This window comes from Culex quinquefasciatus, chromosome 2 (assembly GCF_015732765.1).
Source record: "Culex quinquefasciatus strain JHB chromosome 2, VPISU_Cqui_1.0_pri_paternal, whole genome shotgun sequence".
Classification (NCBI taxonomy): domain Eukaryota; kingdom Metazoa; phylum Arthropoda; class Insecta; order Diptera; family Culicidae; genus Culex; species Culex quinquefasciatus.
In genome coordinates, this window is record NC_051862.1 from 131,539,428 (window position 1) to 131,564,592 (window position 25,165).

General features: G+C 37.2%; 2 protein-coding genes across 2 annotated transcripts in view; one reads left to right on the top strand and one right to left on the bottom strand.

Moving 5' to 3' along the window:
- The window catches only part of LOC6031939 (structural maintenance of chromosomes protein 4), a 51,421-nt gene that overhangs the window by 12,388 nt on the left and 13,868 nt on the right, over positions 1–25,165 (top strand). The window contains exon 3 of the mRNA XM_001842568.2: positions 707–1,784. Within this exon, the coding sequence (XP_001842620.2) occupies positions 707–1,784 (1,078 nt within the window). The remainder of the gene's footprint in view (positions 1–706; positions 1,785–25,165) is intronic.
- LOC6031942 (plasminogen receptor (KT)) lies at positions 17,423–24,878 on the bottom strand. Its single transcript, XM_038251864.1, has 3 exons — positions 24,616–24,878; positions 24,313–24,553; positions 17,423–18,197 (listed from the first exon to the last, which is right to left on the bottom strand). The coding sequence occupies exons 1-3, from the start codon at positions 24,697–24,699 to the stop codon at positions 18,064–18,066; spliced, it is 459 nt and encodes a 152-aa protein (XP_038107792.1). The 5' UTR covers positions 24,700–24,878; the 3' UTR covers positions 17,423–18,063.

Here is a 25,165-nt window from a genome sequence, read left to right on the forward strand (position 1 = left end):
TGGTAGCATCAATGAATACTAAATTAAGCGTGTGTGCACCGCATCGCACACATTCAACAAAACACCTTCGGGTCTTCAAAACTCGTCCTCGGCATCTTCGGAAGCTACATCTGGAAATTACTCTTCGATGATATCGTCTTCTTGAACTGTGCGACAATCAACGCACTCAACGCCGTTCTTTGCATTATCATAAGTCGCGCCGTAGAATTGCCAGGGCAAAATGAGCAGCGGTGACGATAATTTTGGTCTTCAGGTACTTCGCCTCGCCTGTGAATGAAATAATGAGTCATCTTTTGCCAAATGAAGAAAGAGCTTATTTGATTTTTACCAAGACAACGGCCCACCAGAACGAGAGCTTTATACTGCTCAAAATTGAAGTTTCGGTTATTATGCGAATTCAAGTATTCCGAGAAAAACGCGTTTTCGCCACTATGCGTTAGAATATCCGCTAGCAAATATCTTGATTTAGCAAAAAAAAAAAAAAAATTACAGCCGGGGTCCAAAAAAATTGCGTTGTGTAATTAAAAAACGCTCCCTTGTGGCTTGGAAAATGCATGTACAAATATTCCACTAAACAAAATTTGATTAATTGAAAAAAGAGAATTACTTGATCCAACATCAAAATCTTTAGCTTACTGAGTCCAAAGAATAAATCCAGAGACCCCAAAACTAAATATATCTTGTTTTTTTTTCTCTTCCTCCACAGCCCCGAAAACGTGCCCCGTCTGTTCGACCTGGTCCGCGTCGAGGACGAACGCGTCCTGCCGGCGTTCTACTTCGCCCTGCGGGACACCCTCGTCGCCGAGAACCTGGACCAGGGCCAGCGCATTGCGTACGGCGCCCGGCGGTACCGCGTGGTCACCCTGAACGGGGACGTCATCGAAACGAGCGGAACCATGTCCGGCGGTGGCCGGTCGCAGCAACGGGGCCGCATGGGAACCAAGGTCCAAACGAAGACGTCGGCGTCGGACACTCCGAGCAAGTCGAACCGGGAGGTCGAGCAGCTGCAGGTGAAGGCGCAGGAGATTCAGTCGCAGATCAACTACCTGCAAGAGCAGCAGGGCGAGCTGGAGCAGGAGATTCAGCGGTTGTCGATGCAGCTGAAGCAGCAGCAGAACGAAATTAAACGGTTGAAGATGGACGTGAACAGCTTGTCGGAGCAGCTGCCCCGGCTGAAGGACCAGGTGGACTGGCAGGAGGAAAAAGTTGGCCAGACGCATTCGGATCCGGAGAAGGTGCGCGCGCTGGAGGCCAAGGTGCAGGAGTGCAAGGAAGAGCACAAAACGTCGAGCGACGCGGCCAACGAGATCCAGAAGAAGGTGGATCAAATCACCGCCCAAATCAACGACATCACCAACAGCAAGGTGAAGAATCTGCAGACGAAGATCTCCAGTCTGACGAAGCAAATCGACAAACTTACGACGAACATCTCCAAACTGACGGTGGAGATCAAAACGTCGGAACGGAACGTGAAGAAAGCCGAGGACAAAATCAAGAGCATGGAGGAAGAGGTGGTGGCCGCGCAGGAAGCGATCCGGGCCGGCAACGACGAGCGGGAAAAGCTGGACGAGGAAGCGAGCGCGCTGAAGACGGAAATTGACGAGCTGAAGGTTGAGATCGAAAAGGCGCACGAGGGTTCGTCCGGGATCAAGAAGGAGATTGTGGCGATCCAAAAGAAGGAAGCGGAGGGCAAAATGAAGCGGCTGGAGTTTGAGCAGATTGTGCAGGCGATCGAGAAGAAGCTGGGCGAGGTGAAGGACACGATACCGCACTGGAGGAATAAGGTTAGTTTTCCTTGTCATAATTTTAAATGTTTGAAAACGCCTTAGTCGATGGCACTGGGGTGCTGTTCAATTGAAATGATCATCAATTTTTAATTTTCAAATCATATTGCAGACAGGGCAGCAAGCAAAATGAGTGTTTCCTTACAACCGACGAAAAAGTCAAGTACCTAGAATACGTAGAATTGGTCACCGAAAAAGCACTTCCCTAACACGGATGTAAACTTCAAATGCCTAGAGTGCATCAAGCATTGACTCATATTCACTGGTTCTCTGCATTCTTTAATGCATCTGTTGCACATATAGTCTCGTCAATCTTTAAACAGCCATTTTGCTGGGCTGGGCCAACTTGCACCTAAACCATTCTGATATTCACAGCGGAAGTCGTTTTGCAACGCACCCCTGCTGATGGAAGGGGTGTACAAACCAAAGGCAACGATGACGGCGTCGTCGGTGCATTTAGGCACGTAGAGGGTGCCAGCGTTCCTAAATCTTCCACGATCCTTTGCCTCCTCGCTATATCCGCGGACGCCCCCAGGTTCGTGCTGGTATACAACAATGTTGAACAGGTGCTTCATTTTTCTTGCTTCACGTGCTGGTAGAGAACGCGGTCGGAGAATCAAGCCTTTCGACGTTTTCCTTGAATCGGAACGTTCTGCGGGTTGCGGAGTTCGGACAAAAGGTGGTCGCTCGTAGCCCAGCAGGAGAGTGTGTCATCACTAGTCTTGAACAAAAGGCCTTTTGTATAACATTAGAAATATTCTTACCAGTTTGTCGCCCTTCTTCATTTGATGCTCCAGAGCACATCCTGGGCATACAGTAGTTATGCCGTAACATAACCTGAATGGCGTTGAATAGCGTAAATCATGTTAGGTAAGTTCAACGAGTGCAGTTTACCTCTGACAGCCGGAGACAGCGGTTGTTTTTGTGCTGTTTTCGTGGCGCGGCAAAGTGCTTACGGATGGAGGTGGAAGAATCCTCCGACGGGGACGAGTTTCGTTCCGTAAATGGAAAGGGGAAGCGGAGGAAGATCAGCGACGGAGCCGTTGTCGGGAATGGCCCAGAGGAGAATCTTCTCAACAACAAGTTCAGCCCGCTGGCTGGGAACAACAACAATAACAATGGTATCCCAGCCGGGAAAGGAAGTGTCCCACCGGTTCCAGTGATTCCAGTGGCCAAGAAACCACCACCTCTGGTGGTAAAGAATACGAGCTACGCCAAGCTGAGGAGTGTAATGTCGCCGTGCACAACCAAGCCAAGTTACAAGCTAACTCCGTTTGGGATCAAATTGCTGTGTTCCTCGGAGGAGCGTTTTGAGACCGCGCGGGCCCACTTGATTGTGAACAAAGTGGAGTTCTACACCCACGAGAAACGAAGCGAGCGGCAACTCCGCGTCGTCGTCCGAGGACTTCCGTCGGCTTCACCAGAATTCGTCAAGAAGAACCTCAAGGAATCGCAAAACCTGGATGCTGTGGAGGTGCACGCCATCAAGAGAAAGGGAGAGTTCGCCTCGTCAGAGGAAACCCCGTACATTGTTACGTTCCCCAAGGGGTACACCAACCTCAAGCAGCTGAGTGAAATCAAGCGCTTGAGAAGATTTCACATCCGGTGGGAGGCCTACCGGAACAAGCGGCCGAACGTGATCCAGTGCAGGAACTGCTTGCAGCTGGGTCATGGAACCAGGAACTGTCACCTCAAGGGGAGGTGCAACAACTGTGGGGGTCCCCACAAGACGGACGAGTGCGAAGTCCAGGGAGCCCAGCCGGAGCGGTGTGCCAACTGCTCTGGAAGCCACGAAGCCACGGACCGCAGCTGCCCCAAGCGTGTGGATTTGATCCAGCGGCGACAGCAGGCGTCGAAACCAAAACCGCCGGCAAGAAAGGCGGAGAAGCAGAGTCCAGCAGTTCCGGCGTTCACGCCGGCGGAGTTCCCTCCGCTGCCGGGCGCAGTCTTCGACGTGAACCCAAAGGATCGCCCTCGACCCGCAGGAAGCAGTCAAATGAATGCCGGCGCCGGCACCGGTGCCACCACCACGGCGGAAGGGGAGGAGGTGCTCTACAGCTCGACTGAGCTGTGGCACATTTTCAACGAGTACAGCGTCAGGTTCCAGACCTGCAAGACCCGCGTGGACCAATTGAGACTCGTCGATTACATGCTCGGCAAATACGGCGGAAAATGAAAATCTTTTTTTTTATGTATTCCAAATTATTTTGAACCGTCCCCCGGTCCTAACTTGGTCACAGCACCTAAACGGACCTAATAAAAATAAGTAAAGAATAATAAAAAAAAAAAAGTTCAACGAGTGTAGGAACTCAATTATCGGTTTGGTAAACGCTAGGTTGCCTTCAAAATTTCATGCATTCTAGGTTTTCGAAGTTCACATCCCTGTTAGGGAAGCGCTTTTTCGGTGGCCAATAGAGGAGGATAAAATTGCTCTTTTTGATAAGCTGCCAACCCGGGAGCATTTTTTATTGTGAACAGACACGGACCACTGCAACACTTGCGTATCTATTGTAGTATGATCTGTGCTCAGATTTTCTGTTTTGCTGCTATCTACAAGCCTGCCGAACGATCGTCTTCCGTAGCGCTATTGTTTGAGCGAGACAGTTTTTTGGCGAATTATTCGAGCAGTTGGCCCCTCTCATTCCCCAAAACAATCACTCAATGCCATGCCACACGAGCACGAGAGACCGATCCGAGGACGTGGAGATGAGCGAGATTGAGGGGAAATCTCGTTTATTTTTGACCCATCTAGAGATCGTTACCGATTATATAGTCCAATCTCCAGCTCGAATTTTGCCTGAGAGCATGTGACCGAGCCGAAAGTAGCATTTGAAGCTCTTCTATGTGTGTTATTGCAGAGTTCTTCAACGCTCAGACTCAGTCGCTAACAGATCGTCCGATAGATTGGATAGGATGGGTTTTGGGGAGGCTTGGGACTTGACAAATCAATTCCCGCAGCAGCCGAAATCCCTTCTCGACCGCCACCTATACCCCTTTTGCCTCGCCAGATGGGTATCAAGCCATCGACCTTCCGCTTACAAAGCGAAACCCGTACCCCTACACAGAAAAAAAAAATCCGGTAAATTTACATCATTTATGATGTACCAAAAGTGCACGTCATTAATGATGCGAATTTACATCAAATTCATTTGAAATTTAAGTGCCATCCGACGTAAAGTTATCGAACAAAAAGTGTCTCAAAACATGTAAATTTCCGATGAAAATAACGTAAATTTACAAAAGTGCAAAATTTTTTTAGCCCCGTTGAATCTAGAATCCGATGTAAATTTCAAATACTTTTGAATGCACTTTTGGATTTATTTATGAGCGAATTTGAATATTCTGCACGAATATGACTGAATATTCAAAATAGATCTAGAAAAATCTCAAAAGTAATCTAGTGTGTTTGATTATGACATCGGATTCTGGATTCAACGAGGCAATATCGAAGTTTTTTTTAATAAGCGACAATAGCGACTAGTTTAGATCGAAAGATGATTTTGATAAGTGGAACGTGCAAATATGCTACAAGTCGAAAGTAAAATTTTGTGATTTTAGTAATACGGAATATACTTACAACTTTGGTGGAAGAAGATGTAAGCGTCGACATAGCGGTGCATGGGGTCGAGGTTTTCGTTTCCGTTGGATCCGGGACTTTTCCACGCAAGTACGGCATCTGACCTAAAAAAGAAGCACAAAATATATTTTTTTAAACATAAAATAGATTATCCGTTCAGGGATGAACTAACCCTTTTAGTTCCAGTAAGATCTGCTTTGGAGCTGCTGTAGACACACTTATTCAAGTCTGATACCGCAAACTGTTTATCCTCGCGGGTTTGGTTTTATGACATGAATATAACTTAACATTCTGGAGCGCTTCATTCATTTAGAGCATGTTCCAACGGCGGGTAGATCAAATCCAGGAATTCCTTTTGGTCAATGGTTTTGCGCATTTTGCTAGCAGCTGTTAAAGATATTAGTTATTATTATTATTATTATTGTTTTCTGCATGGGTTCAAATCTCAAATCAGTTTGCAATGGGTCTTAAGTGCCATTTGTAAAGAAGATTTGATTTTTCATCTGCACGTCCTTTATCTCAATTTATCAATCAATGTTAATTCGAAATGTTTCAGATAATAAAAAAATCAAACATTGTCGGAGAACGTGGTGGCTTTTAATTCCTACTGCAATCTAACACGAGAAATCTGGAGCAACATTTGAAAGGGGTGGTACGACGGCTCTTACGGACTTTCTTTCCATTTAAACGCGTGTAATGAAAGGCCATAAGAGCATGGTCGTAACACCGCTTTCAAATGTTGCTCTAGAAATGTACTACCTTCCCATAAAAAATTTTGGCTCGGGCCTCGAGTCGATCTGGCTCGAGATCGAGTCGAGGCTCGAGCCAAAATTCTCAGTGGGTTGTAGTAAAATCCATTGTTGGACAAATTTTATGATATCAATATTTTGTATAAATTGTTGAAAATAAACCAGGGGAACTGTTGATTTCTGTTCAAATTTCTCTAATGATGGTGCTCAATCATGCTTCAAGGTTGTTAATCCAAATTAAGTTCAACAAGTTCTATCCCCGGAGTGGAAACGGAATTTGCTCTCTGTTACTAAGTCTTGACTAGACCCCACAATCACCTGTTGAGAAAGCTGCGAGGCCACAGCAGACTTACCGGACATGTAAACGGCAAATGCGGACGTCCAACTGACCACCATCTCCGCAAAAAAAAGCTGATTACGGTCCCGACCTTTAATTTTCAGAGAGCTGGACTGTCACTAGTAAATATGCTTAAACTATTCACTTTAACTTTTACTACTGGCGGACAACATTTCCTCGGTTTCAAGGAAAATTCAAAAACATTTCGGCCACTGCATCAGCAAAATTTTGTTTTGACGTTTCTACCCCTGTGACTGAGCTTGTTTTTCAACACATGCAGGGTTGCCAGATTTAACTCTGTAATAACTTGGGTAAAACGTCTGTAAACTAAAGTTCAGTCGCGGACTCAGCTTAGCAAGCCACCAGCCACAAATAACGTACCGTCATCAGGGGTGACATTGGGTCTGGGGGGTGAGATTGGGTCATACAAATTTCAGCATTTTTATATGACCCAATCTCACCCCCAGACCCAATGTCACCCCTGATGGCGATAGTATTTATAAGAGAGGTATGATGGTATAGGCAATCTGGTGTTTATGACTGGATACAATAGAAGTTAAATTTATAGTTACAGAGTTTTTTTTGAAAAGGTCGTTTAAACATATGAAACACAATAGTTTATTGGACCTTTTAAACAAAAACTCTAGAGTTTAAGTTGTGTGTGTGTGTGTGTGTGTGTGCAACCAACCAAACGGGACCACGCGGTCACTTCTTACAAATTGAGTTGTTTCCATGTATTGTAGATTTGACATCCTATACATGCAAATAACTCGCATAGGCATTTGGATGGTGTTAGCTCTGCCGAGCTTCGGTGACCCATTTCTACGCAGGCTAGCCGTGCGCGTACCTCAGCTTGAATCGACAAGCCCCGCCCTAAAGAACGTTTGCATCAATCGGATTCAAACGTTATTTAGAACTTCCGAGACCTTGTCAATTGGACAAAGACCCAGCGCGTATATAGTTTGTAGTAATAGTATTCCTAATTCACCAATCCAAAGGACGGGGGATCGAACCCCGGTTCGAGTGACTTTGATTTTTTGTTCATATTTAGAGTTCCAAAAATTCATATTTCTTTAACATCATCGTTTGGAGCAGATGGGAATCGAACCCAGCATCATTTGCTTACAAAGCGAACAGCGTAGCCAGTTAGCCACGGCTGCTCCATATTTCCAATTGGAAGTTTCTCACCCGAAAAGCAGCATCATCCGTCAAACCGGCAGCGATTACACTCGCATTGGAGTTGACCAAATCGATCATGGCGTTGAAGCTTGAAGATATCAACCGGAATTGATGACTCCCGTCGGATTTTATAGGTCATCATAAAATCTGCAGGAACGTCGCAGGAACCCACCACCACCGCACGAACATTTTTCCCAATTTTTCGAACCGGAGGATAATATTTCCGTGTATTCTCGGACACCGGGATTGACACCCATGCTTTAGATTTTGCCATTTGCTTTCAATTTTTTTTAAACCAATCAAAATAAAAAGAAAATCTTTTTCTTCCCCACATCAGTCATCTTCGCATCAGAGCAAACGCTAAAACTCTTCACAAGACTCTCTTTTCATTTATTCTAAATCACTAAAACTTTGCCAGCAGTAATTTCACCACACCCCAACACCCCACCCCCCCTGCCCCCTTCCCCCTCACTTTTCATCTAACGTTAAGCCGGTATCACCAAAACATCAAAGCAGGCTCACTATCACCCGTACCAGTTTCTATGGTTACGCGATAAACAAAATTATGCGAAGCAAAAAAGTGAAAACGTCGAATTGTAATTTCAGTTCATTTGATTCAAGATTCTTCGCAGCTCAGATACGGCAGAATAATCCTAGCCCAATGGACAACACACATAAGATCTTCGTGGCGCTTTGCTCAACAATCCGCATTTTCACACGAATTTCGTTCAAACTCGATAAAACTATCTGAAAGTTTGTACATCTTATCAGGCAGAAAATCCACAACCCGGTGGACAAAATTGAGCGAAATCTTCATCTTCAGCACCACACAATTTTCTTCCTAACTCAACGAAATTTCCTTCAGCACAACCACACAATTCCTCAAACTTGAGAAGAACACAGTGTCTTAAAACCGGCCCACGGAACTGTCCCGCCGAAAAAAAAAAAAAACCGAACGCACCACGACGAAAATTTCTAAACGAGGTGAAACCAAAAAACGCGGAGCGAAAATTTAAGTCGACCGATCACGGCCAAGGATTACTGCGATCAAAAAAAAAAAAAACTCTAGAGTTTAAGTTTCCCCCAAATAAATTCTTCAAAAAAAGGGGACAAATAAAATCTTACTAGAAAAGACAATTTAATTTACTAAAAATGTACAATCGATTGAAAACTCTGTACAACAGATCAGGAAAAGCCTTAAAACTTGTGGAAAATTATTTTTATTCAATGTGTTTTATAATTTGCACTTTGACGCAGGTATTACTTCAATGCTGCTGAAAATATTTCTATTATTTAATTCAATTATTCTATTATTTTATTTAAAAGGTCCAATAAACCATTTTTCTTTTGCTTTTTCAGTGTTTTTGAATATCCGACTCAAGGCGGTTTTAAAAACACTCAAAAAGTAATAAAACAAATAATAAAAACTAACTTAATCCACCTATGTGGTTGTTGCCTTCCTCACTTTTTACCAACATTTGGTGATATGATGGGTTTGGACACAAATTCTATCTATCTTTTATATATATACAAAATTTCGACGGGTTTGTTCGAACGCGAATCAATTCAACACGGAACGTCCGATCGGGGTGCTCTTTCTTGCGTTGGGTCCGTATGGTAAGTTCGTGAGTGCCAAAAAGTTACAACCGATTCCGGAAAATCTGCAGATTGTATGGGAAAGGTTAAAATTAAGTTTTGATCACCGGAGGCTGAATAAGCAAAAAAGTCAAAAACGTCAACAAACGAAAAAAAGGCAGAACGAACTTAGTCAGGTAAGGCTTGTTTCTCAATAAAAAATACACAAATGTCACTAGCGGTCATAACTTGAGACTGAGCGTTGTCTGATCTTTAATGTTTTGGACTCATTAGAAATTTTTTTTGATTACCTAACCAACGATCAGTCGGAAGATGGATCCGGACAAAGTTTACATACATTTAAGTGAGATCCAGTATCAAAAAAGTACATAAATATCACTTAAGTGGTAATAACTTGAGACAGGGCTGCCAGATCTTCAATGTTTTGGACTTATTGGAAAGGTTTTTCGATTACCTACCCAACGATGGGCTGGATGATGGATCCGGACATAGTTTACATACATTTAAGTGAGATCCGGCTTCAAAAAAGTACATCAATATCACTTAAGAGGCCATATCTCGAGACAGGGTTGCCAGATCTTCAATGTTTTGGACTCATTAGAAAGGTTTTTTGATTACCTAACCAACGATTAGTCGGAAGATGGATCCGGACAAAGTTTACATACATTTAAGTGAGATCCAGTATCAAAAAAGTACATAAATATCACTTAAGTGGTAATAACTTGAGACAGGGCTGCCAGATCTTCAATGTTTTGGACTTATTGGAAAGGTTTTTCGATTACCTACCCAACGATGGGCTGGATGATGGATCCGGACATAGTTTTCATACATTTAAGTGAGATCCGGCATCAAAAAAGTACATAAATATCACTTAAGTGATCATAACTTGAGACAGGGTTGCCAGATTTTCAATGTTTTGGACTCATTGGAAAGGTTTTTTGATGACCTATCCAACGATGGGTCGGGTGATGGGTCTGGATGTAGTTTACATGCATTTATGTGAGATCCGATTCGCAACTCTGACACTTTTTTATACGTAACTTTTGAACTACTTATCGGATCTTCAAACAATTCAATAGTGCAGTATGGGGCACCAAACCGGATCGAATGCAACTTATTTGACTCAAATCGCATCAGCCAGTGCCGAGAAAACTTGGCAAGAATTTTGAGCACCAAAGGGAATACGCACACACATACACACACACACACAGACATTTGTTTAGTTTTCGATTCTGAGTCGATAGGTATACATGAATATAGGTCTACGAGCTGTTTTTCAAAAGTTCATTTTTCGAGCAGGATTATAGCCTTACCTCAGTGAGGAAGGCAAAAAAATATCCATATTTTGTGATTTGCATCAATCAGGTTAGCGTTTTTTTCTGCTGATGATAGTAAATAATAGTATTGTTCATGGAAAAAAAACATGAAATGTTTAAAATATAGCAAAACATAAACAATTTTAGCATACCGCTGACTAGACAAGAATCCCAGCAAGCTTAGTACAAAAGTACGGTACAACACTAAAATTCATGTCGAGAAAAAAACTTGTGATACTATTGTTCACAACGTTAAAGCTTATTTTTCTGAGTACAATGACCCTTTGTACGACCGCAAAGGATTAAAAATGGATTTTTAAGTCAATTGGGTCCTAAAATGAAGCTTAGATTGCTGATATTATTGTTTACAGCGATAAAGCTTATTTTTCTGAGTACAATGACCCTTTGTACGACCACAAAGAGTTTAAAATGGATTTTTAAATCAATTTTGAAAAATTAACCTCGCGGTCCTTCTTGACAGAAAAGCTCCTACTTGACAGCTCGTTCCAAGGGGACCATAGTTGATCCATCGAAAAAATGTTGTCTTGTCAAAAAAAATTGTTTGCATTAAAATGAAAAAAAGTGATCAGAAATGGTTTTTAATCGTGTTTTTTACCGTTGTACATAAAAATTTACATAGGGCTTTAGTACCCAATTGCGCTTAGAAAAATAAGCATGATTAAATTGCGTAATGAAATCAACAATCAAAAAATTAATTATTGGACCCAAACTTAAAAAAAAAACAGGTTAATGAAATAAATTGTAAGAACATTTAAAAATACTTACTTCAACACATACTTATGTTAACATTCGTAAAAAACAGATGAAAATAAACCTCCATGTGTATTATTCAAACCACTTCAAACGAATGGACTGGACCCAATTTTGGGTAGTTATAGTTCTACGCCGTCCGACGTTGAAATGAGTTACGTTTTCAGTCTCAGGGGTTAATTCTCTCTGTCAAAAAGAAACGCCATCGCGTGCAGAACGAATTCTTGTCGGCTTGTCAAATTTTAGTTAAAGAAATCAACAAATCGTTGTAAAATTGTGAATAAGCAATCTTTGAAAAGTGAATTTTAACCTTCGTACCTGCGTTCGCCGATTCTGTTTCGGAAGACGCAGTCAAGATGGAACCGGCAAAACTAGCAGTTCCGGTTGTTCCAGCGATTAACGGAAGGCACCATCAAAATGCTGCGAACTATGAGGATGCTTTCAGGATGAATTTGCCACTACGTGGAAGTCCCTGCAGCCGCATCCAGAATTCAAACTTGCTGACTGGAAAGCTCCTCCCGTAAGCCTGTTAAACTGGAGCAGCTGTGGATAATAAAATTTGATATTTCGTAAGTAACAATCTAATGGAATTTACGTACCAACGGGTGTACTGCTGCAATTCATCCGTAAGGCCTTACCACAATCTGTCAAACCGAGACGCAGCCAGATAAATGTACCCGATTGCATCGAAAAAGACCGCTTCCGGAATAAATATTCAGGTTTGGACGCGTCCGCACGGATGTCAACAAACCTTGTGGATTGATAGTGATAAATCTTGTTGAGTCCCCTGCTAATGCAAACATTCTTTGTTCTTCTGCTCCTCTATCTGCAACATTTGTTTACATCCCTCTGGACTGATCGTCTCCGAATCAGATGGCCATGTTTTATCTACAGCAGAATCTGTTAAATACTTTATTACTTCCAGCAAAAAATGGATTGTTTTGGTTTTTGTGAGTTTGTTTTTTTCCAGCATTAGAAAACCTGATTCTTTTCGCAATCGATTATTTTGTGTACCTGTACGTACTACACAAACACGATCACTAGCATCCTTAATCTTGACAGCCAAACTGAACAATTTATCTACAAAACACTTCCGCACCATTCCACTCAATCGTTAATAATGTTGATCTGCCATTGACAGCAACAGCCAATGTTTCAATTCAATGTTAAGTGCCTTAAACATTTACATTGAGCATTTTTTACATTGAATACTCATTTACATGTTTTTCAAATTTCAGAAGTTGTCATTTGGCAACAGATTAATAATCATTTACATGAGAAACATGAATTACGTTTATTTTCAGTTTACATGAACCCTCTTTAAGTATGATTCAACGCTTTACATCGGTTTTCAATTTTAAATTGAGCTTACTTACGTTAAAAGCATCGATTCAGTGTCGTGTAATTTTACACTTTTTTTTCTGTGTAGACCACGGGAGCTCGGCAGCCCGGGAGCATGTTGACGACTCTCATACGAACTGACAACGATGCCAGATTATATTTCTTTCCAGATCTGTATTTTCTTAAAAATAAATCTGTATTTTATCATGTCAAATTTGAACCCATACTAGACATTTTCAAAATTTGAATAGCAGATTTAAGCTTTTTGATCTTATTAAAGCATAATTCAATTACTTAATTGTTGAAATTTTGAAATTAAATCAATTTAAAAAAAACTGACTTAATCCACCTACGTGGTTGGTGCCTTCCTCACTTTTAACCAACATTTGGTGATATGATGGGTTTGGACACAAATTCCATCTATTTCTCAATATAAAAAATACACAAATGTCTCTTAAGCGGTCATAACTTGAAACTGAGCGTTGCCAGATCTTCAATGTTTTGGACTCATGGGAAAAAAACTCATTACCTAACCAACGATGGGTCGGATGATGGATCCGGACATAGCTTAGGCATTAAAAAAATATAAAAATATCACTTAAGTGTACATATCTCGAGACAGGGTTGCCAGATGTTCAATGTTTTGTACTCATTGGAAAGGTCTTTTGATTACCTAACCAACGATGGGTTGGATGATGAATCCGGACATAGTTTACACAGAAAAAAATATTTCTGTAAATTTACATTATTTATCATGTACCAAAAGGTATCATGATAAATTATGTATATTTACATTAGGTTCATTGGATATTTACATTAGATTCATTGGAAATTTACATTAGTTTTGAAAATTTACATTAGTTTTGGAATTTACATTAGTTCAAATCAACTCATTCTGATTGGCCAATGGGAATGAGAAGCTCGACTTGGATTGCAGTAGGAAAAGGGTGTGGCCTATGTTCTATTTTAAAATGAGTGAAACGGGCAGCAAAAGGAAATTATGATGTTAAAAAGTTGTTTCACAGGTAGAGGACGCTCCTCGTTGACGGCCAAGTGGAATAACGCTGGTCTGGAATCGAACGGACGACGGGTAGAATGTTCGGTGTTACTGCTGCTACCCGCTGCCGACTGAGCCATCTTCGCATTTTATAAACGAGCGGCTAAAGCATCAACTTGTTCAGGGCGAGGCTCAGGCAGTGGACCAGCGAAGTATGAGAGCGATAGAAAGAGAACCAAATATTGCTATTTTTAGTTCGGGTAGTTTTGAAGTCAACGTTTGGCAGAAATACATTGGATATATGATTTACATTTAATAGGAATTTACAGGAAGCCGAAAACGGGTAGAAATTCATCAGATTTGAGTTTCCATGCTCAACGTTTCCATTAGATTCATGATTTACATTAGATTTAGATTTACATTGGCGTAATTTCCATGACTTTTTACTCTTTACATCATATTTCAACATTACATTGAGTGATTTTACATAAGAAACAGTAATTACGTGCTGTGTAAATTTACATATTTTTTTCTGTGTACATGCATTTAAGTGAGATCCGGCATCAAAAAAGTACATATATATTACTTAAGTGGTCATATCTCGAGACAGGGTTGCCAGAACTTGAATAATTTGGATTCATTAGAAAAGACTTTTAATTACTGGAATCATTTTCTTGCAAAACTTGTTTAGAGATACGTCACATTTAAATATTAGTCTAGAACTGTTGAAAGAAGCGTGCCGCGAAAGCCGTCACGAAAAAAAAGTTTCCCATGCATATTTCGAGTTGCGTATTTAATGGGCGTAATGTTTAAAAAAAAACCTCAAAAATATATTTTTATGAAAAGCTAGTATTTTCAAAGAATTGTAAGTTTGACACAAAATAGTAAAACTAGCAAAGTCGAAAAAACTTTACCGAGATTGATTTCAGAAAACCCATTATCAATTACCTGCTCATGTTTGAGAGACTGCTAAAACTAACAACAAAACAATACAACAAAATATCTTCAAAACAAAAACTCGAAATTTCGAAAAAGCAGAACTGGCATTCGAGCAGTTTTTTGCTTTTTATACAATATGTTTATTATGGGAGAACATAATGTCTACCTCTCGAATCCGGTTCTCCATTTATGACTGCATGGATGCGAAAGAGGGTGTAGTAGAGCCCTCCATCCATGCTGTATTGCGTGCCAAGTGCCTGAACTGCGATGGTAACCACACAACGAAACATAGCGACTGCAATCGAGATTTTTGTCCGCATAGAAAAAAGAGGAACGGAGAGAGAAGATTGAGCACTTGTTTAAATGGGTTTGTGTGGTCCAATTTCTTATAATATCGATATTTTTTATGTTGTAAAATTAGTCTAGAACTAGGGGAAATATACCTATTCTAACCAATCACCTGTCTTCAGCATATGAGCAGTTCTCTACATAATCGGTCTTTTTTTATTTATTTATTTTTTAATTTTTTTTATCCGGCTGATACTATTTCGGGGGCCTTCAGTATGCCCAAAGAAGCCATTTTGCATAATTAGTTTGTCCATACAATTTTCCATACAAATTTGGCAGCTGTCCATACAAAAACGATATATGAAAATTCAAAAATCTGTATCTTTTGAAGGAATTTTTTGATCGATTTGGTGTCTTCGGCAAAGTTGTTGGTTTAAATAAGGACTATACTGAAAAAATAAAGATACACGGTAACATTTTTTTGTGATTTTTAATTTCACTTTTTGTCACTAAAACTTGATTTGCAAAAAAACTATATTTTTAATTTCAAAAGGGCGTAATATTGAATGTTTGGCCCTTTTGAAATGTTAGTCTTGATTTAAAATTTTTGAAAATATTGTTTTCGAAAAGTTCGGAAAATTTCACGAATGTTTCATATTTTAACATTGAAAATCGGATCATTAGTTTCTGAGATGTCAATACAATAGAAAATGGTGGGTTGTTTGGGCGAGACTTGGAAAACATCAATTTTGCTGTTTTCAAACCTTAGCACGGCAATATCTCAGCAACTTTGGGTCGTATCAACAAAAAAAACAAAATATAGAGAATTTTCTCAGCTTTTCATTTTTTTTTTCAAGAGTGGGCATGTGCACTACCTAAAAAATGAATAACTGAGACTTTAAAAAAAAGTCATATAAAAATGGCTATAACTTAAAAACAAAAATTCTCTTAAGTACTTTCAGATTGCAAATCAATTTTATATCGAAAAATAAAGTTGAAAAATTGTTGCGACCAATATTTCGATTTTTTTTTTGAAAAAATCAGTATTGTTTCAAAAATTCATAACTCGGTCGAAGATTTTTTGGCCATTCTGGAAACTTCTGAAAAGTTGGCATTTTATGTCCCCTAGAACATATCAGAAAATGAAAAAAAAAAATAAAAACAGATTTTTTTTGGAAATCAAGTTTTAGTGACAATAAGGCTGGTACAAATATTTTTAAAAGTTTTTGTCACCCCCCTTCAAAATTGGCCCGAAAAATCAGGGGGCAAAAAAAATATTTTACAATAAACTTCAAAATTTCAATGAAAATTCAAGTGCAACCAGCTGAAATCAAATTAAAATACATTCTTCTGCGTTTAAAATCATTTTTAGCATGTTTGGGTTTATTAAAAATCTTAAGATTTTTGAAAATTTTCGATGCAAAATCTTTTTTTCGATACAATTTTTGTTTTTGTCAGATCTTAGATTTTTTGAAAACTAATGATTGCAAAACAACTGAACTAGTGTAAAATGTATTTTAAAACACTTTTTTCATTTAAATGTGAAGACTATGGCTTGTTATTTAAATTTTTATATTTTTTTTTTGCCCCCTTGACCTCGGCCAGGGCCGAGGGACAAAAACTTTTTTAAATATTTGCATCGGCCTAAGTGAAATTAAAAATCACCAGTTTTTTTTACCGTGTACCATTTTTTTAAGGTGTAGTCCTTAACCTTTGCCGAAGACACCGAATCGATCAAAAAATTGCTTCAAAAGATTTTTGAATTTTCATAATCACTGCCAAATTTGTAAGAAAAATTATATGGACAAACTAATGATGCAAATAGATTCTTTGGGCATACCGAAGGCACCAAAAAAGTTTCAGCCGGATTAAAAAACAAAAAAAAAAACGAATGACCGAAATCTTAGAGAATTGATCATATGGAGAGTTTGTTGCACGATTAAAGCTTCAAAATAAATTGTATGGAGCGTAATGCAGCATTTGCTGACCAAAACCCTAGCGAAAAGCGAAGGCAAATAAAGAACAAAGGGAGGCCACCAACACCACCATCAGCGCCTGTTGGAGTGAGCCAGTGATGCCAGGAAACTGTCTCTATAAATTCTACTTTTTTTCCTTCTACTAGTTTTCGGTTAAAACTTCGTCATAAATTGCACCACTAGGTAGGCACAAAAGAGCGCTGAAAGTAAAAAGAACTCACGATAATGGGCTCCAGTGCATTCGCGTCAGATTAGAATACAGTTGGGAAATATTTTTGTAAAATGCTTGCAATAAGGAATAGAATAACTTTTAGTAAAAGTCAAATTGAACAGAAATGTTCACAAAAAGTTACTCTACGCGATGGTTTTCTTGGTTTAATAAATTTCAAGGAACATTCCACATTTTTTCGCATTATTCAGACACGACCGCTTAGTAGGCTGGGAATAGACATATTACCCCTATTTTCGTATAAAATGTCCACTGAAAATTTTGGATCGAGCCTCGACAAAATTCTCAGTGGGTGTGTTTTCATGGATTTCTTTCTTGTTTGAACAATACACTTTTGAACGAATCGTGGAATTTTTTCAACGTTTATTGCGCTTAACACGGCTATAGTTAACATTTTCGTGACGATTTTTTTATTTTATTATTTTAAAATACTCGATCGAGCATTGCTATTATCAAGAGGAGAAAAACGGACAAACGGTATCTTAAACAGGGGGATATCAAATGGTTACTTGTTCTTTTACGTCTTCTTTTTTTTTCGTTTTCGAATTGTATAAGTGTTGTTTACTTTTTTATAGTAAGGATTTATTAGGAGTCTTTAAAGTTGTAAACTACAATTTTCAATTGTATTTTAATGCACAAACGATGTTATTGTATTCGTATTGTTATTGGATAGAGATTATGTTTTGGTAGTTGCATGCAGGATTTTTTTTTTTTCAAGGAAAACGTACAATGAATTGTTTTTAAAGTGACAAATAGAGCGATATTGTGACACAAATGGATCTTTGAAAGAAGAATGGTGGTTTTAGAAATGACATCCACTTCCATTTACACACTAATGATATTGTTCTTACTTTGCTGTTGTTTTCGTTTTTTATTGTTGTTGTTTTTTTTTTCTTTGGAATGATTTTCCTCCCGTTTTGCCTTAACCCAACACTCTTACCCTTTTTGTGTTGCTTTTTTTTACTGAGCATTTTTATTGGTCCCTTACATCTGGTGGGGATGCAAACGGATCTTATCGTCAATGTCGAGCCGGGCGGAATCGATTTCCGATACCGTTGGCAGCCCGCTGGGCCACTCCAGCAGGTCCGGCTCGTGCTGCATTATCATTTCGGCCTCGGCTAAGAGGGGGGAGAGAAACATACAAAACAGAAAAAGGATATTTGTGGTTATGTGTGTGTGTTAGGTAGCTGATTATGTTTATGTTTATTAACACGGAATAGCTATTAGACGCGCTTCTGGGGTTCCCAAAAGAGAAAAAACTCCTCTTTATGCGATGATTATGATGCTATTCAAAGTTTTGAACGAAGAAGCTGGGATAATATATAAAGGTATTTTGTTATGATTGTGTTTTGTGGCTGCATGTAGGATTTTGAAGGGGAGAATGGACCAGGAGGCAGAATGGGCCACCCTTGGTTTTGGTCTTTAGAATGGTTTTATAAAGGACGTCAAATACCCCCCGCCCTGCCCCTAATTTAACTTGTCGAAAACTCCAATAACTATAATTTAGAGAAGCAAAACAATGCACAGTGTTCGGAATGGCAAAATTAAGTGGTATAAATTGATAACTCCTTTATTTGACGTCCTAGCCAAATGGAGTCTTCGGAAGAGTTGTTGTACTTGATAAGGGCTATCTTTAGAAGTCATTGACATACAGGGTGACGACCTTCCAAGGTGTCAACCAAAAACTAACTTTGTTGGACGACGTTGTAGGGCTTTGGTGTCTTCGGCAAAGTTGTAGAGGAGAAAATTTCAAATTTCATGAAAGTTTGTCGAAGGCGTCAAATTTGTAGCTCTTAATCTACTCGAGATATACGCAATTTTTGCAAAAATGGTCCAAAAAAGCACTTTTTTGGTGATAACTCAAAACGTTAGCATTTTAGCGGCCTACTATGTTCGGAAGAGTTGTTTATGACATTAAATTACACATCTTTGCCGAAGACAGCAAAATATTTTGAGCCTTTATTGAGGAGTTATAACCATTTTTAAGTGATTTTGAGCCTATTTTCAAGTTGCTATGTTTTCAAAATGGCGCATTTTGGCGCAAATCCGAACCTGAAAGTACACACTTTCAACTACATTTCCTAAAAATATCTCCGTGTCTATCCGTGTCTATTTTTAGATATCTCGATTTGAATTTGACGGTTTTTAATCAATTTATTTTTATTTTTAAGCGGAATCTTATTGAAAACGTGGTAATAATCGGTTAATTGATCGATTTTATGGAAAAAACATTGTTTATGCTTAAAATTATGACACACATTCTAAAATTATGAATAAAAACATGTTTAGCCCAAAAATAATGTAAATTAAATTTTTAAATAATTGTTCGTATTTTAGATTAAGTATTTCCTTTTATATTTGGTCACTTTAGAAAGGTTGTCGTATTATTTCATAGACAAAGTATTTTCCATAAAACTCGATCAATTTACCCTTCAATTCACCGATTTTCAACTAGTATTCAACATGATTTCGATTAACATTTATAAATAAATTGATTAAAAACCGTCAAATTCAAATCGAGATATCTAAAAACAGACACGGATAGACACGGAGATATTTTCAGGAAATGTAGTTGAAAGTGTGTACTTTCAGGTGCATTGTTCGGATTTGCGCCAAAATGCGCCATTTTGAAAACATAGCAACTTGAAAATAGGCTCAAAATTACTTAAAAAAGGTTATAACTCCTCAATAAAGGCTCAAAATATTTTGCTGTCTTCGGCAAAGATGTGTAATTTAATGTCATAAACAACTCTTCCGAACATAGTATAACTAACGTTTTGAGTTATCACCAAAAGTGCTTTTGGACCATTTTGCAAAATGGCGTATATCTCAATAGATCAAGAGCTACAAATTTGACGCCTTCGACAAACTTTCATGAAATTTTCTCCTCTACAACTTTGCCGAAGACACCAAAGCCCTACAACGTCGTCCAACAAAGTTAGTTTTTGGTTGACACCTTGGAAGGTCGTCACCCTGTATGTCAATAACTTCTAAAGATAGCCCTTATCAAGTACAACAACTCTTCCGAAGACACCATTTGGCTAGGACGTCAAATAAAGGAGTTATCAATTTATTCCACTTAATTTTGCCATTCCGAACACTGTGCAATGTGGCCCCAAAAATTTCCCTTAAAGCATACTAAGCACACCCCACAAATTATTTCTTAGAGGGAAAAGCTTTTTCAAAATAAGTTCAATTTCCATATCTAGAGCTTTTTTTGTAAAAGGCCATATAAACCAAACTTTCATTTTTTGCTTTTTGGGTGTTTTTGAATACCCTTGACTTAAGGCGGTTTTATAACACCCAAAAAGTAAAAATTAAAAATTTGGATTATAGGACCATTAAAAAAAAAATACTCCAGATATCTTCTATCGAGTATAGCAATCCTCATAAACAGTTTTTTTAAAATTATATGTCCCTAAGATAATTTTGCTGTATCCAAATTATTTCCTTTCTTGATGTCAATAAGTCAGTTTAGTTTCATGTCAACTTCAATATTCAATTTGGAAAAAAGACTCTGGCAATCTTTGTAAAGTTAAGATCCACCAATTGTGAACATTTGGGTTTTCTGATAACTGTAAATATTTGAATAATGAAAAGGAAAAAAACAAGCATAAATTGTTGTTTTGTGTCGTAATTTATCTTAATGCAATTATACCAATACTGGGAAATTATATATTAGATTTTTTTTTAATTATCAATTTTTTCAAAATTTTCGTATTTTTTTAAAATTTTCTAAATTTTTTAAACTTTGGAAATTTTTAAAATTTTGAAAATCTTAAAATTTTTGAAATTGTTGGAAATTTTGGAAATTTGAGCAATTTGGGAAATTTGGAAAATTTTGGAAATTTTGAAAATTTTGGAAATTTTTGAACTTTTGGAAATTTTGGAAATTTTGGAAATTTTAGAAATTTTAGAAATTTTAGAAATTTTAGAAATTTGAGAAATTTTAGAAAGTTTAGAAATTTTAGAAATTTTAGAAATTTTAGAAATTTTAGAAATTTTAGAAATTTTAGAAATTTTGGAAATTTTGGAAATTTTGGAAATTTTTGAAATTTTGAAAATTTTGGAAATTTTGGAAATTTTGGAAGTTTTGGAAATTTTGGAAATTTTGGAAATTTTGGAAATTTTGAAAATTTTGGAAATTTTGGAAATTTTGGAAATTTTAGAAATTTTGGAAATTTTGGAAATTTTGAAAATATTGAAATTTTTGGAAATTTTGGAAATTTTCGAATTTTTGGAAATTTAAAAAATTTTAGAAATTTTAGAAATTTTAGAAATTTTAGAAATTTTAAAAATTTTGGAAATTTTGGAAATTTTGGAAATTTTTGAAATTTTGAAAATTTTGGAAATTTTGGAAATTTTGGAAATTTTGGAAATTTTGGAAATTTCAGAAATTTTGGAAATTTTGAAAATTATGGAAATTTTGGAAATTATGGAAATTTTGGAAATTTTGGAAATTTTGGAAATTTTGGAAATTTTGGAATTTTTGTAAATTTTGTAAATTTTGTAAATTTTGTAAATTTTGTAAATTTTGGAAATATTGGAAATTTTGGAAATTTTGGAAATTTTGGAAATTTTAGAAATTTTGGAAATTTTGGAAATTTTGAAAATATTGAAATTTTTGGAAATTTTGGAAATTTTCGAATTTTTGGAAATTTAAAAAATTTTGAAAATTCCGGAAATTTGAAAAAATTTGAAAATTTTGAAAATTTTAAAAATATTGAAAATTTTGAAAATTTTAAAAATATTGAAAATTTTGAAAATTTTAAAAATATTGAAAATTTTGAAAATTTTAAAAATATTGAAAATTTTAAAAAAATTGAAAATTTTAAAAGTTTTGGAAATTTTGATTTTTTTTTGAAACTTTGGAAATTTTTTATATTTTGGAAATTTTGGAAATTTTAGAAATTTTCTAAAGTTTTGGAATTTTTGGAAATTTTGAAAATTTTGGAAATATTGAAAATTTCTGAAATTTTAAAAGTTTTAGAAATTTTGAAAATTTTAAATTATATTAAAATTTTGGAAATAATAATCACCACGATACATATTTCTAGGATTTGGAATTTTGGAAATTTTAGAAATTTTGGAAATTTTGGAAATTTTGAAATTCTGGAAATTTTAAAAGTATTGGAAATTTTGAAATTTTTGGAAATTTTGAAATTTTTTATATTTTGACAATTTTGGAAATTTTAGAAATTTTCTGAAGTTTTGGAAATTTTAAAAATTTTTTGAAGTTTTGGAATTTTTGAAAATTTTGAAAATTTTGGAAATATTGAATTTTTTTGTAATTTTTTGAAATTTTAAAAGTTTTAGAAATTTTGAAAATTTTAAATTTTATGAAAATTTTGGAAATAATAATCACAACGAAATTTAGGAAATTTTGAAAATATAGAAAATTTTAGAAATTTTGAAAATTTTGAAAATTTTGGAAAATTTTGAAAATTTTGAAAATTTTGGAAATTTTGGAATTTTTGGAAATTTTAGAAATTTTGAAAATTCTGGAAAATTTAAAAAATTTGTGGAAATTTTAAAAAATTTAAAAATTTTAAAAGTTTTGAAAATTTTGAAATTTTTTGAAATTTTGGAATTTTTTTATATTTTGGAAATTTTGGAAATTTTAGAAATTTTCTGAAGCTTTGGAAATTTTGAAATTTTAAAAGTTTTAGAAATTTTGAAAATTTTAAATTTTATGAAAATATTGGAAATAATTATCGCCACGATACATATTTCTGGGAAACGGTACATTCTGGGGAGTGGTTTTCTGGGGAATGGTATTCGGGGGAATAGTTTTCTGGGAACGTGACACAATCTTTGTATAAATCGAACACGGTGGAAGAATTTTACCACAGAACCTAAAACTTTTCCTAGATCTTAAAATCGCTCGGATAATTTTTATTAAGGATACTAATAAAGTGAGTCCTATCTTCTTTGGACATAATTTGAGTTTATATATGGGTCATTCCAGGTCAACTGAGTACACTTTTGGATTCGACCTTCACCGATTTGGACTAAACTTGGAGGGAACGTTCATCTATCAATAGTTAACAGAAACCCCAAGTTTGGTCCTGATTGGACCATCCCATCTTTTTTGACGATTTTCTGAAAAACTTTTTTTTCTTTTATTCATAAATTTGCAAATCAAACTTTTTTCAGTAATATTGCTGTATCTCGCCAATAGTCCATTTTAGTTTGAGGTCTACATTGATTATTATGTAAAATTGTCTGGGGAACACGATGGTGATAAAATAAAACAAATAAAAGTGTAAGGAATTGGTTAAAACTGAATTTTAATACTTAAAACGTAAAAATACAAAATTAGTGGGCATTCAAAAGTTATAATTTTATTTTTATCGAATTCCTTGGACAATTTTCTATAGAATGCAATCTGTAGAAAGTCTTGTGCTCAAATAGTTGCAAAGTTATGATTAAAAGAAAAAAAAGTTTTTTAGAAAATCCTTTAAAAAAGAGGGTGGAGCTAAAATAGAGGGATGGTCCAATCAGCACCAAACTTAAGATTTCTGTTAACTATCGGCCAAAAGTGTACCCCGTTGACCTGGAATGACCCATATTGATGTGAAACTTTGAACTTTCATATGTATAAAGATTCTACATAGGAAAAATCTTTTAAGCAGTTTTTTGCTGCATCTTAATTATATTTATTACATTCCAATGTTAGTTTTTTTCCAGAACAGCAGAATCCATGTTGATAGAGTTAACCACGATAGATTGGGGGTGGTCTTGGCCGGGGCAAATATTGAGGTCCGTCCCTGCCAGCAATCGCCGATCCAGCCAACATGGCCATCGTAATCGCTATAATGGTGGTTAAAATGAGGAAAATCTTCATCGTGGGAACCAAGCGGCTCTTCGTTACGTTACGAGTTTGAAAGCTGAACTGTAACTTTGCCAAGTTGCAGCAGTGGAATTTATAGTCCTTTGCAATTTGAAAGGGGATTTTTTTAGATTGCAATTTGTCTGGGTTGTAACGATTGTAAAACATCATGTCACTGCAGCTTGAACACTACTTCATTTGTGATTCTTTAGTCAACAAGAAGTTGTTATTCTTATGATAAGGGAAACCCCCTTAGATATCAGTGAAATGGAAGTGTTAAACTTTGACAATTTTGCTGGTCTTCTTGATAAATTGTTCTGATAAACTGTTTCGGAACCCCTGAAACCACTTTCGGAATTTCCCCCTCTGACACAACTCATTTCCCATAATCAATCGCTCACCCGTGATGCGATGTATTTTCGTTCCGTACGCAAGGTCCGCGTAGTAGGCCACCAGGAAGGACAGCGGCACAATTGGCGCTAGGACCGCTGCCCGTTTCGTGCTGTTGAACCGCCCGATGAGGCCAACTGTTGCCACGCCGTAGAACGACGCCAGCCAGTAGAACAGTTCCCGAGCCCTGGAAATCTCCAGCGCCGTCTCCCGCTCCTTAATCTGGAAGTGCATCTGGATCCAACGTTCCATCTGAGATTCGGGAGGAGATTTTTTAAACTAATTTTTTTCGAGATTAAAAATTTACGACCTACCTTATTCTTGTTCATCTCGGAGATGTACTCTTGGTTCTTCTTGAGCACTTCCGTCCCGGAAGGATGCGATGAGAAGCTACCCATATCGTTACTGTTAACTATTACTGTTAAACTTGTAAACTTGAGGCAAAAATCAAACAATAACAAACGGTTTTCCTCTGTACGATTATTGAAACCGACTCGATAATATTGATTCTTCAGCTGAATGCACCTTTATTGTTCTAGTCAGAGTTACGACACCACCTCTTCTTCTGGACAATCTCTTCTCTTCTCAACACTCGACTCTGGGCTGTGTGTTGGTCTATGAGGCTGCAGTGTGGAGTACGAACGATGATGACACTGTGTGTCCAAAGAATTTGCTGTTTTGGAACAAGAGTCTCGTAGTCGCACATGTTTTGGGCGGAGTGCGCAGACTCCGTGTTCATAGAACAATGCATGACATTTTGAGTTGAAGAATCGTTGTTTTTGAACGCATCTAACTGAGCAATCCCCTTGTCTGTGGCTTTCATTCTTGAGGTAACTCTTCGCGACGAGAGAACTTTTAGATTAA

Coding starts and splice junctions, on each gene's coding strand:
- LOC6031942 (XM_038251864.1), bottom strand. CDS start 24,699: ATGGGTAGCTTCTCATCGCATCCTTCCGGGACGGAAGTGCTCAAGAAG. Junction 24,554..24,615: donor CCGAGATGAACAAGAATAAG/GTAGGTCGTAAA, acceptor CCCGAATCTCAG/ATGGAACGTTGGATCCAGAT. Junction 18,198..24,312: donor GAAAATACATCGCATCACGG/GTGAGCGATTGA, acceptor CCCCCCTCTTAG/CCGAGGCCGAAATGATAATG.